Raw genomic sequence first — 12,602 nt, forward strand, 5'->3', positions numbered from 1 at the left:
CCGGGGCGGCGAAGTCCGATCGGAGCTTTGGGAAGCGCGGCCGCCTTACCTGGGAGGTGTGCGGGGGCCAGGGGAGCACCGAGGGCGCAGGGGAGCGCGCAGGAGCGCGCAGGACGCGGCGCACCGCCGGCGAGGCACGGGAGGGGGGCGGCGGGAGCGGGCGGCGCAGCGACACCGCCCACTGGGTGGGCTGCGGCGGGGCGGGGAGGGGAGGGGAGGACCGGGGGCGGCGTGAGCGCCCGCGTTACCTGCGTGTCGCCGCCTCGCCCGCAGCCAGCCCAGTCCGCGGCGGCGGCGCTGTCACCAGGGCGCGGGGAAGCTGGGCCGAGCGAGGGAGCGAGGCGAGGCGAGGCTGGGCTGGTGCGGGAAGAAGCCGAGCCTCCCGCGCTGCTCCTCCCCGCCTGCGGCTGCGCCCGGTTCGGTTCGGCTGCCGCGGCCATGACCGACAACATCCCCCTACAGCCGGTGAGGCAGAAGAAGCGGATGGACAACAAGCACCGCGGCGGGTAAGGGAGCCGCGCCAGCCGGCCGGCCGGCCGGGCCCGATCTCTCCCCCTCGCGGCGCCCCGGCTGCAGCTGGGCCTCCTCGCTTCCCGTGCAAACCTCCCCTGGACCGCGCCCGGAGCTCTTGCTCCGCTCCCCGGCTGCGGAGGGCGGCGGCGGCGGCGGCGGGAGAGCGGGAGAGCCGCCCGGTTCGGGCTCCCCTCCCCGCCCTGCGCCCGGATGCTGCGCTCTGGCCCTCCCTTCGCCTTCGGGGACGGCGGCGGCGGCCGCCTGGCTGTCTCCGACCGACGGAGCTCCTACGGGCCGGGCCCGGTTCTGAAGCCGAGCAGTGATGTCTGGGCATTGGCAAGAACGGCTGCCAAGGACAGGGGGGTTTCTCTCCCGCTCCACAACCCCGCGGCACCCAAAGACTCCTTTTCCCGTAGACGCGCTAGAGCCCCGACCTCCCGCGCAGGATTCTGCTTGCCGAGTGGTTTGTCTTTTGTCTGTCCGGCCCCCCCCCCCCCCGGTTAAAAAAGAAAAACCCAGTAAGCATGTAAGAAAAGCTCGGGGCATCGGAGACAGCCCATTTCCAGTGGCGCTGGGTGCTTACGAGCACCTCCTGCTTGATGGGAGAAAAATCAATCCGTGCCTTTTGCGCCTCTGGGAAGAAGGGCAGGAGGATCGTTTCCCAGCGGGGGCTTTGGGGGAAGAAGGACCCTTCTCCTGAAGGGATGGGGGCGCTTGCGGGGCGGCAGCTCATGCAGCCGGAGCTGACAGGTTGATTCTGACGCCATTGTGGGTGGCACGCCCAGGCAGAGGCTGCCATTCCAGCCTCGAGGAACCTGGACGGGAAAAGGAAGGCGAGGGGAGGGAGGGAACTGGGTTATGCTTTCTGTTCACAAGGCCCGGGAAAAGGAAGCGAAGATCTGGAGGTGCGCCTTTGGAAGGCACACCCAGTTCCTTAGGTGGCTTGTTGCAACTGTCTCTTGCGTTGCGCTTGCCACACGGAGAAGAGAAGGGAGAGATAAACAGCCCTTTTGTCTGGGAGGCCTGAAGCGAAGCCGATGGGCCCCAGTCCGGATGGCTTCAGAGGGTGATTGGACACTTCCTTGCAGAAGAAGGCTGTTAAAGGGCTACCTGCCTTGATGGCCTTAGGCCACCTCCAGAAGCAGAGGCCGTGTGTGCACTGGCGTACACCAGCTGCTGTTGCACCCCTGCCCTTCTTGTGAGTCTCCAGCGGGCAGCTGATGGGCCACGGTGTGGACAGAATGCTGGACTAGGTGGGTCTCAGCCAGATCCAGCATGGCTCTTCTGTTCTTACTCACCGAAAATGACACATGCAGTTGTGCTCAGCCGTCATCACCTGTTGGGACAGCCACCCCATGGAATAGCCCATCCCCATCCTTTTTCTTCATTCATCCTCTGGCACAGAGGAGCAGCCTTTAGGCCAGTTCCCTTCAGTCACAGACATGAACTAGGAGTGCTTCCTCAAGTCAAGGAGATGTAAGAAGATGCTCATTGCGGGGGAGCTATTATGTCTGAATGGGTCATCCAAATGGGAATGTGTGTATGAGGCAGACTGAGAACCCATTCATTATTTTATTTGTATATTTTATTCCTTTAAAGACTGATCAGGTGATCAGTTTCTGAAGATCACACCTGGTGATCATACTTGTTCAGAAGGTATGTCCTCCAGTCTGGAAGGCCTCCTACAGTTGCTGGAATGCAGCCTGGAGACTGCATTTGGCACCTTGAAAACTACTTGTGAAGCTAGAGATGAAGCAGCCCGTTTCTCCCTAGTCTTTTCTTCTTCCCTCTTTGTGGTTTTGAAGCACACTTGGTATTCTGCTGGCTCTGAATGTGAAAAGCTTGGCAATTATTGTCAGTGGAGAGCAAAACAAGCCTCTCACCTTCCCTGAGGCACCTGTTCTTTATAGGGGCAATACAGGTGGTTATCTTATCAAGGACATGTTCCAGAACCATGTTTGTCCTGTAAGGCAAATGTGGGGAGAGAACTGGTGAGGAAAGAATGTAGAAATCCTTCTCCCACAGAGGCTGTCTAGGGTACTCCTGTTTCATAATCATATGAAATTGCATGCATTTCATCAGTTTGCATAAGTATGTTTCTGCTTCGTTTCATGAGAAGAGGGAAATTTCAGAAGAGATAAATTGCACACTCGAATCCCACAAGAGTTATATGGCATTTCTGAGCATAGATTAGCACCACATATGCAACCCACTTCCATTAGTCATTTATTTATTTATTGGGGCAAAGTGAGAGCCATTTTGGTTTCATGTATGAAAGAAACCCCAAGAGTCCTGGGCTGCAGTTCTGTGAATGTGTGTATGAGGCAGAATGAGACCACATTGATTATTTTATGTGTGGATTTAATACATTTATATACCACTTACCATATGTAAACATATCTTTCCTTCCCTGGCCTTCAAATTTTTTGGATGTCAAGTCCCATCAGGTCCAGACAGCATGGCCAGGGGTGAAAAATATTGGAACTTGCAGTCTAATATGTCTGAGGGTACCAGGGTGGAGAAGGCTGGTATATTGAGCAGAAAAAGTAAGTGAATAAAAGGAAATAAAATTCATGAAAACAGGCTCACAATTATTTTAAAAATTAGATAATGTAAAATAATCACAGTGACTGTTCCCTGTGTAGATAAGCATCCTGACATTGCTAAATTAATTAACACCTGTAGTGTGATCAAAAAAAATCCCGTAAGCTTTATTTATGTTATAAGGTCTTGACATGCGTTCACCCGAAGTCCAGCAGCTTGTTTACTGACATACAAAGGGCAAGGTTCAGCAGCATCATGGACTGACGATACCTGGGCTGATACAGTAGAGCTAAGGAGATTTTATTCTGGTCAGTGTGTGGGTGGAAGATTGTATTGGATGCCTCTGCAAGCTTCTCTGAACTGCTAGAAAGAAAAGCAGGTCATAAATAAAAACAATTGAGCACTCTTAAGCTCCACTTATTTCAGTGACAGAAGTAAGCAGGTTTGTTTATCTTGTACTCCTTTATATTCTCTATGCTTGACTCGGCCTTGATTCTAGATTAATTTATTTTATTGGTATTATTTGTTATATTACTTAAAATATTTAATAAAGCTGTAAGCATTTCACAAAATACCTAATGTCTATAAAGTACAGTTAAACATACATTTGCTAAAACATTAATAAAAGCAATGAATGGAAACATCAAATGAATTAAAACAACAACATAATAAACAAAAGGACTGGGTTCACAAGACATGGCAAACAACCCTGTATTGTTTCCATGTTGTGTGGATTTTAGAAGCATAGAAACAATGAGTCAGAAGGTGCCTCCTGGGCCATCTAGTCTGACCCCCAGCTCCAGCCTGCTGCATTCATGACATGCCTACCATGTGCCTGTCCAGCCTATTTTTGCCCAAAGTTACCCGTCAGATAATCATGTAGCCTCAGTTTCCACATTTCTGTTGCTCGCCATTCATCCTGGCAACCCCCAGGAGCAAAATCCCCCTCCTTACCTTATTCTTGCCTATGGACTGCAGTAGTCTCCACCTGATTCAGGTTTTCCTGTGTTTGTGCAGCGATAGCCAAAACTGTTCCACCCACACACAAGAAGGAAGCATCGGTAGACTCAGTGTAACTCAGAGGTTTATAATAATAGTAAAATAAATAAAGAAGAAACCCCACTCAGTGGCACAGAATGCATGAGATAAAAAGTAGGTGGGAAGGGAAATAAAATGCATGAGAGGGGAACAGTTAGGTGGGAGAGGAAATGAAATGACCAAGGAAAGGATGAAAAGTGTGTGGGAAGGGGAACAGAATAAAATAGTGGACTAAGAGGGAGGAAAAGATTCATAGAGATCAAAACTGTAGACAGAATTTGTGTATTGCCTGGATAGGTCCTACCCTCACTTCTGGAAGTGAGACAGAAGAGAGAACTACCTGTTGAAATCAGTACAAAAATCCAAGATTCTGAGATAGCTAGAAGTGGACACAATGGTGTACTCTGCTACCCTGAGGAAAAAACCAATAAAGAATAAGAAAAGTGGAGTAGAATCATAGAATAGTAGAATTCAAAGGGGTCATGAAGGCCATCAGGTCCAACCACCTGCTGTTGCAGGTCATGAATTTATACCATTCCACTCAGACTGGTTAGAACCCTAAATACAAGCACACCACTCTGTAACAATGTTGTTGCAAGCCCCACTTGTATATGTATTAAAAATCATTAACAGTCTTTCCATGCTAGTGGAAAGGAACTGGAGCCAAAACTGTATCACCCATGCATAAGCAAGATAATCCTGAGGTTTTCAGACATGCACAAAATCTTTAAAAGGAAATCAGAATGGGAAAGTCCCTGACAAACTATCCCATAAAAATTCAGTTCCATTGAATGTTGAGAGAGAGAGAGAGAGACTGACTTAAGATATAAGTGGGAGAGGGAATAGAATGCTTGGAAGTCTTTCTGTTCACACAGTCCAGGTCAAGCTGTAGGTTTATTAATTTCCTCACAAGTGGAAATTCATAGCTGCTAGGTTTAGCTAGATTTGACTTATAAATTGGACGGCAAGGACTTGGGTCAGTGTTTACAACCTCTCATTTTGAAATCTCAATTTCCTGGTATAATTTGTGCTTTCATTTTTTCACTGAATGCTTAATGGCTTTTACAGACTATTTTCTGCCAGGCTGCCAGTAGATTAATGAGGTTCTACAAAGCTTCCAAGAGCAAAACAGCAGGTTCACAAAAAGCTTTTGCAGGCCTTATATTCCAAATGAATAATGCATAATAAGTATTTGTGAGATTCTAGGAGAGGCACATTAAGTGCAGGGCAAGAACACACAAGGTTCCAGTCCCTGTTGTGCTGGCTGGCCCTTATGAGAGCAATAGACCAAAACTACCCCTGTATTAGTCCAAGATTCCAGAATCTGTGACTTGCCAAGTCGAATGCAGCCAACGGTCCCATTTGGAAGTACCAAAGTTGGAGAGAGGTAATTTCAGGAGTGGGGAAAGGCTGCCAAATTCACTGCCAGCAGCACTGATGGTCACATTATCTTCTTTAGAAGTCCCATGGAATGATGCTGTGTTATCACTTAGCATCACCCTGTAACACGTCTTCCAAATATGAGATGGATTGACACCATGAAGGAAGCCACAGCCTGGAATTTACAAGAGCTGAGCAGGGCTGAAGGACAGGACTTTTGGGGGCTTTCATTCACAGAGTCACTCTAAACCGAAGACAATTTACAGCACATAACAACAACAAATAGCAGTACTTGAATGGTTGCAGAGGGATAGCAGCAACCAGCCACTGGTCAGAGTACCAGAGTAGGCAGCAGAGGAAAAAAGGCAACTTTCTCCCATCCCAGCACCCAGTCGAACTGAAAACTAAAGTTACTCACTGGAGATCAGCTGGCACAGCTTTCATTCTGGTTGGCCAGATATTCCTGTCACTGGGTTTGCATTCAGAGACACACAGCCAATACAGCTGCTTCACATGCAGTGTTACTGGTCTCTCTGGGTGGCCTAGCACAGTTCACAAATTGCCAGGGCCAAACTCCATGTGATGTGAAAGATCCATGATGTCCCAGGTTTTTTGCTGTTGATGTTTCTTTGAAAGTCTTAGCAACAGCCACAGGGGGTAAATTGGACCAGAGCTGCAATACTGGGGAGAAAAGCTTAATTCTTCTCCCCTGTTTGCCTGATTTAAATGACCTTCTATTCCCAGATAACCTATTAGCTGCATACAGGGGGTGTGGGAGGAGAGAGAAAATTACTGTCAGTGCATGATTACATTTGGAGAATGGTATGAAGAAAATGGGCTACCCGTTTTTTCCCTCGCGCCACAGTCCTCATCCAGTTCAAGCACTCACTCTTACACCATGGCTGCTTTTAAGTCTGCAAAAAAATGGGAGATGTGACCCTGGATGGAGCCAGCCCTGTTATTGGACAGGGCATGAACTGGAAGGATGTGGGGGTCACAGGGACAACCCTGTGGCCATTACTCCTGACTTCCCTGGCCTTTCCTCTCTGCCTTCCTAAGCTAGTATCCAATAAACTTCAGCTGCAGGTCCAGCCAGCAGAGCTGCATGGAATGTGAGGTGTGGCTGGCAGAAAATCTTGTTCACTGCAGCAGCAAATAGCTTTCTGCTCACAGATTTTCGGTGTCCAGTGTCACTGTTGTCTTGCCCTTAGACCAGGGAAAGGAATTGTGTGACCCTGCAAGTGTTGCTGGACTGCATCTGAGCTATCGGCTATGCTAAATAGGGTTGGTGGGAATTGCAGTCCATCAGCATCTGTAAGAACACACTTTCCACACTTCTGCCTTAGATCAGTGCAGCAGAACACCTAAAACATACTAACCAGGGTGTTGCTGGTTGCATAATAACAGTCAAGCTTCAGGTGCTAAACATGGTAAAATCAGATGTCTTATTTTCAAGGCACTCCTTGTGGCATAAAAACAATCAATTTTCAGTCTTCCTTGCCTGCTCTTGTTTCATTGCAGGGGATTGCCCAGTTTTCCCTGGATTTTATTGGCATCGTTTGTTGGTAGTGCTTGCACTACCTGATGTAACCTTAGCCTCTGAGCAGTGCTAGTCACAGGTCGGCGAGTCTGTTTGCTCCAGCTGGGTCACAGAGGTGGTATTTCTGCAACCATCAAGGTCTTGCCTGAGCTGCTGCTCTGCGTGTAACAAGAGCTGTTCTGTGGTTTCTTTACCTTTAACCAACCACATTTCTGACCCTAGCGACGTTTCGTGACTTTCTTTTAAACTACGAGTTCAGGGTATCAGTCTGGCCTGACATGATTCCAGGTAGGTTCCAATCCACCTTGATGTTGTTCTTTCATGCTTTCAAGGTGCCTCTGACTTATGGTGACCCTATGAATGAAAGCTCTCCAAAGTGGCCGGCCCTTCATAGCCTTGCTCAGCTCTTGTAAGCTCAATGAGCCTTGCAGGACATAGCCAACTTGCTGGTTCGATCAGCTTCACCACCTTGATGCTCTCTGGAAGTGTTGGGCCACAACTGCCACCGCTCCTTTGGCCGTGATGACTGGGAATTATGGAAACTGGACTCCAACACATCTGGGGGACACCAGGTCGGAGAAGGCTGGGTTAGATCCAGCAACTGGAAAACTTTGCAATAAACTTAAAATGTGCCCACCATTAACTGAAAAGCAGAGGATGTAGTTGGGTTTTTTGAACCCATATATTAAATATTTGCAATAAAAGTACTTATTCAAGCTGCAGATGGCAAGGACTATCATATAAGAAACATCCCTGTCTGTGTGTGAGAAAAGGGAGAATCCTTCTGCTAAGATTATCCTGCGGTGTAATCCATTGTGCATAACTCCACATTCCCAGTAATGGCAAGTCCAGGCCACACCATGGCAAGTACTTCAAGTTAATCCATAGATGATGCAGTTGGAATTTTCGTCTAGGTAATTTTCCTAAGGTCACCTGATCAGTGAGGTGGAGCAGGTATTTTTCCACTGCTTTATCTTCCATGAAAAATGTATACGTTTCATTAGTAAAAATGAACATACGACAATTACAAGTACAATGTTAGTCTATCAGATAGTTTCACATTTGTAATTAATGTTTTTGAGGTGATTATCCTTAGCTAGTATTTAAGATAATTTATATATGTATACTTAAATGTTTCGGAGTAGAATGAAAACAAAAATGATGACCATTTGAGGAAAGCCATTATAATTAAACTGTTATAAAACCAACCTAAATTTGTAGCATCATTCTGCCTCTTAACTTGAAGAATTTCAGTCCATGATGATGATTTTTATTATGACTACATTTGTTTATAAATTTTGGTTTTGCTGACTTGATATTTCAGGAAAGGCAAGATATACATATTTTAAATAAATGACAATAAGAAGAAACATACCTCTAAATAATTAGTTGCTAGGCTTAAAAAATCTATTTTATCCTTTGCCAAGAAAGGCTTCTTCTGCTAAATTTCTGCATGCCACGCTTTGATTAAAGCCATACAACCAATGCTACCAAAAAGCTTGGAAATCCTATGGATTATATCCAGAATACATTTTATTTTTAAGGAAAAACAATATATGCCACCACAAGGGCATATAGTTCTCCATAGGTTACTTGAAAAAAGAAAGAAAGAAAGACTTTGGTACTGCAACATAGATGATACAAAGAAACAACAAAAACTGTTGCCCTGAGGAAGAGAATCAATTGTGCATAAACATGCTTATCGGTGTGTCATTTCCACTTCTATGAAGCATTTATTACAGCTTGATTTCATAATTGTTGAACATGTCTAAAGCTATGAACATTTTTGTTTGTAATCCTCCAGGCCTTGTTGGCTGCACTGTTGCATTTGCTAATTTTGCTGGGGATTGTACAAGAAACCCTTTCTTATCTTTACAGAATAAGGCAATGATCCTCTTCAGATTATCAAATTTTCCTTAATAAATCAACCTAAGTACAAGCTCATGTGCCCATATATAGCTATTTTGCTCCCCACTTCATGTGAGCTGTCATTTACCATACTCTCATGTTATATCCAAGCAGAAATTATAGTCAACAGCTTCCAAACAAGATTCAGAAGCCAGGAGTCAAAAAAAAAAAAAAAAAAAAAAGCTTTGCCAAACATGGAAAACATGTTTGGAAACCATTAAGCGTAGGCGGTTTTTTGCAGAGATGATGAGAACCTCTGATTAAATGCAGCTTTCTGGCTCATGCAAAGGGGTTTCCTGCATGCACACAAAGTTCATGGCTTCTTAAACATTGATCATCTGAACCATTCTGAACTGGGTCTTTGCTGGAGGAGTTACAGACACTGCACAATTTAAGACGGCAGAGTTGGTTATATAGTTTTGTGTGGTCCCCTATTTTAAACTTCCTACTAATTGCAAAACAGCAGTGTAGGCAAAAGGCAGAGGTACACCCTTCTTTCCTACTGTGCCAGTTTTCCCTCTGTAGGGAATTGGAATACGAATGCCAAAACATCTTTCCTGCATTCTATCCTCGCTTCTGCTCTTGTTTTGTTAGACCTAATTTGAGTGCAGGACTCACATGAACCATCATAACTGTAGAATTCTTGGATTGTACACCTTCTTGGGAGGGTTACACTCTTCATGGTGGAAGGAGCTTAGAAATAAATGTATAATTAAAAAATAATAAATTCTGGCCAGATGGGTGCTAAAAAAATCAAAAAACAAAAACAAAAAAAAAGTTTTTTTGCTCTTATCTCCCTTTGCATTGGTCAGGAAGTTGGTGAAATAATTGCTGGCCTTTAATGTTCACCATTTAAACATGTGCCCCTGTTAGGAAACAGGTTACTGATCAAGTTGTACATCTTCCCCTACAGCATTTGTGCTTAAGGGTATTATTCTGTCTGTGCCAGTTGTTAACCATTTATCTAAACTTGTGCAGTTTTGGCCCTTAAAAGTGGCATAGTTCTTGTGGTTTGCATTTGGAGCATGTTCTGTTTCTTACTGGGCTGAGCAATGTGATTTCATAAATCCTGTATCAGGTCATCTTCTAGTGAAGTGGTCTTCAAATCTGAGATGCCTGAAATACCCTTTTCAAGGTGGAAAATCAGTGTGGAATCCACTAATAAATACTTTTCCTGTAATACATTTTATTTGAACAAACTGTTTCAATTCATGTTGCAATAGATTATTTAATACAATGTAAGCAGAAATTACTTAGTAACTAAATAATACTAAATTTACTGCATAGATACTAAATTTAAGATAGTATCACTAACAAATATTGTTTGTTGCCACATGAAGAACTTGCAATGTCTCTGTAATCATAAAAGTAAAGTGTCATGTCGAACTGCTGGATGATTCTCATGGAGCTGTGGGGTTCCAGGAACACAGTTTAAATATTGTGCTTCTAGTGCAACAGTGTATCTGCTTAAAGCAACTTTCATCAAAGCATTCTTGGGGATTTTAATGATCCTTGCAGCAAGTTCTAGCATTGATTCACTGAAGTGGGTGGACGCTTTGTATGTGCAAAACTGAAATCTGTGGCTTGACAGTTGCCATTTTATGAAATGTGCAGCTTGCTTTTTTAGTTTGCAGAACAAAAGTTGTTGCTTTCTTGTTGTTGAATGAGAAGGAAGCCAAAAAAAACCCCCCATCAACTTCAAATGAGCCTGATTTTTCTGCTTTGGTACCTCCCTTGGTATAATTATTTGGTGCACATAGAAACATAGGGGGGAAAGCAAGTCAGAAGGGACATCCTGGGCCATCTACTTTGACCTCCAACTCCAGCCAGCTCTGCTCATGTAATCCCCGACATGTGATTGTCCAATCTTTCCTTGAACACCCTCACTGATGGGGCCTCAACCACCTCCCGTGGAAGCCCATTCCATATCCTAGGGGTCCTAACCGTCAGGAAGTACATTATTACTATTACTACATAGTACTTAGATCTCCTCTTTTCTCTCTTGCCAGGAACCAAGATGACTTACATAGTTTTCCTCCATTCCATTTTTATCCCCACAAGAACCCTGTGAGGTCGGTTTGGCTGAGAGCCAGTGACTAGCCCAAAGTTACCCAATGAGCTTCATGGACAAATGGCAAGCAGAACCTAGATCTTCCACATTCCCATTCCAACACTCTAATTACCACACCACACTGGCATGCTGACAAATATATGTCTACTGAAAACATACAATATACAAATCGATTCTAGGTCTGCACACTTACTAGGTCTGTAAATATTTCCATTTGTAATCAATAGAATTTACTTTCAGTGGAATGGGATTTGCAGCACAATCATAAGAATGTTTATTTAGAACTCGAATTTTCAGCAGGGTTTACTTTTGGTTCAGCAGGGTTTACTCTGTAATAAATGTACCATGAATTACAAACAAGTTTCCTTGCTGTTTCCATAAAGAACCTTAGAAAACTGATTGATTGAGCTATGTTTTACAAAACTTCCAATATATGGTTTGCATATATTTTTTAAACTGCTAGTGAAATTTGTGCAAAGAAGCACCTGAAAACCATGCAGTGATTTGTGCAAAATCATGCTAGAGACATGGTTTTGGTGTGTTTGTATGCATACCTTTGATGAGCAGTTAAAATATGCAAATCATGGTCCAACTTAGAGAAAGAAGTTTACCAGCTGGCTCAATTTGTACCACACTAATTTGGTACCAGTGTAGGGCTAACAAACTGGAATTCACAGTCAGATTTGGATTTTTATCTTGCTGCCAGATTCCCCACATATCCTTAGTGTAAATGCAGCAATTACTTGCATTATAAATGCACACATGTCAGAAACAGGAGCTAGTTTCTACATACATCTGCTGCATACATCTGCTGAGGATATTCCTGATGGTAAGTTTGGGTTTTCTGCCACATAATATGAATGATGGCTACCATCTCCAAAATAGCCATACTAACTATTCCCAAAATTCTAGAGAGATTCATTTGTTCCAGCAAAAAGGAGTATTTTGACTCCTTTAAGTCTAACATATTTATTACTGATGATAACTCACACATTATTAATTATATAATAACTAAATGGATAATCAGTCACACAATATTAGGTGCATATTAAAAATAATGCCATGTAGGTGTGTCCCTCAAACTTGTAATGTGCAAATTGAGATGTTTTATAGCTCAGTATCAATTTGTCAAGTATATAACTGAGAGAGAGATGGGGAAGGACCCAGTTATAAAGAGCAGGTGCAAAAAGCCACTCATGTGAGCAGTAGCTTGGTCATTTCCGTGCAGAGTACAAATGGATTTAAGATGATAGTTGAGTGACCATCCATCCATAAGAGCAGCAATAGTACTGTTTTTTTAGCAATGCTGTGCTATGCTAATTAGACCCCTTTCGAAAGAAAGAAACCCACTGTTCCAATTGTCCAGATTAATTAGAATCACATTTGCTGATACATTCTAGTTCAGCAATTTCACAAGGAGCCTCCCTTTGAAGTCTGTTCCTTAGAGTTTGGCGACTTTGACATCAGCAGCCAAGTGTCCCAGGAGATTGAAATCTCCTGCTAGTGATTTCTGAATGTCGCCCTTTTTAGGTGAACTGCCGCCAGTGCCCTCCTTCTGTTTATGCATGGTACAGATACAAAAACCTCTCTGAAAGAGAATAAAGAAGT

The 12,602-nt window shown here is 44.3% G+C and overlaps 1 protein-coding gene across 2 annotated transcripts in view; it reads left to right on the forward strand.

Annotated features, from left to right (window-relative positions):
• Positions 1-327: 327 nt before the first annotated feature.
• The window catches only part of ATP9A (ATPase phospholipid transporting 9A (putative)), a 99,588-nt gene continuing 87,313 nt past the window's right edge, over positions 328-12,602 (forward strand). Inside the window, exon 1 of one of the 2 annotated variants that reach the window (XM_044455306.1) lies at positions 328-506. In XM_044455306.1, the coding sequence (XP_044311241.1) occupies positions 439-506 (68 nt within the window). In that variant the 5' untranslated portion in view covers positions 328-438. The remainder of the gene's footprint in view (positions 507-12,602) is intronic. The other variant, XM_044455305.1, reaches the window with a different exon arrangement.

Source organism: Varanus komodoensis, unplaced genomic scaffold, assembly GCF_004798865.1.
Source record: "Varanus komodoensis strain SLA01 unplaced genomic scaffold, ASM479886v1 scaffold8, whole genome shotgun sequence".
In the NCBI taxonomy this organism is placed as follows: Eukaryota; Metazoa; Chordata; class Lepidosauria; order Squamata; family Varanidae; genus Varanus; species Varanus komodoensis.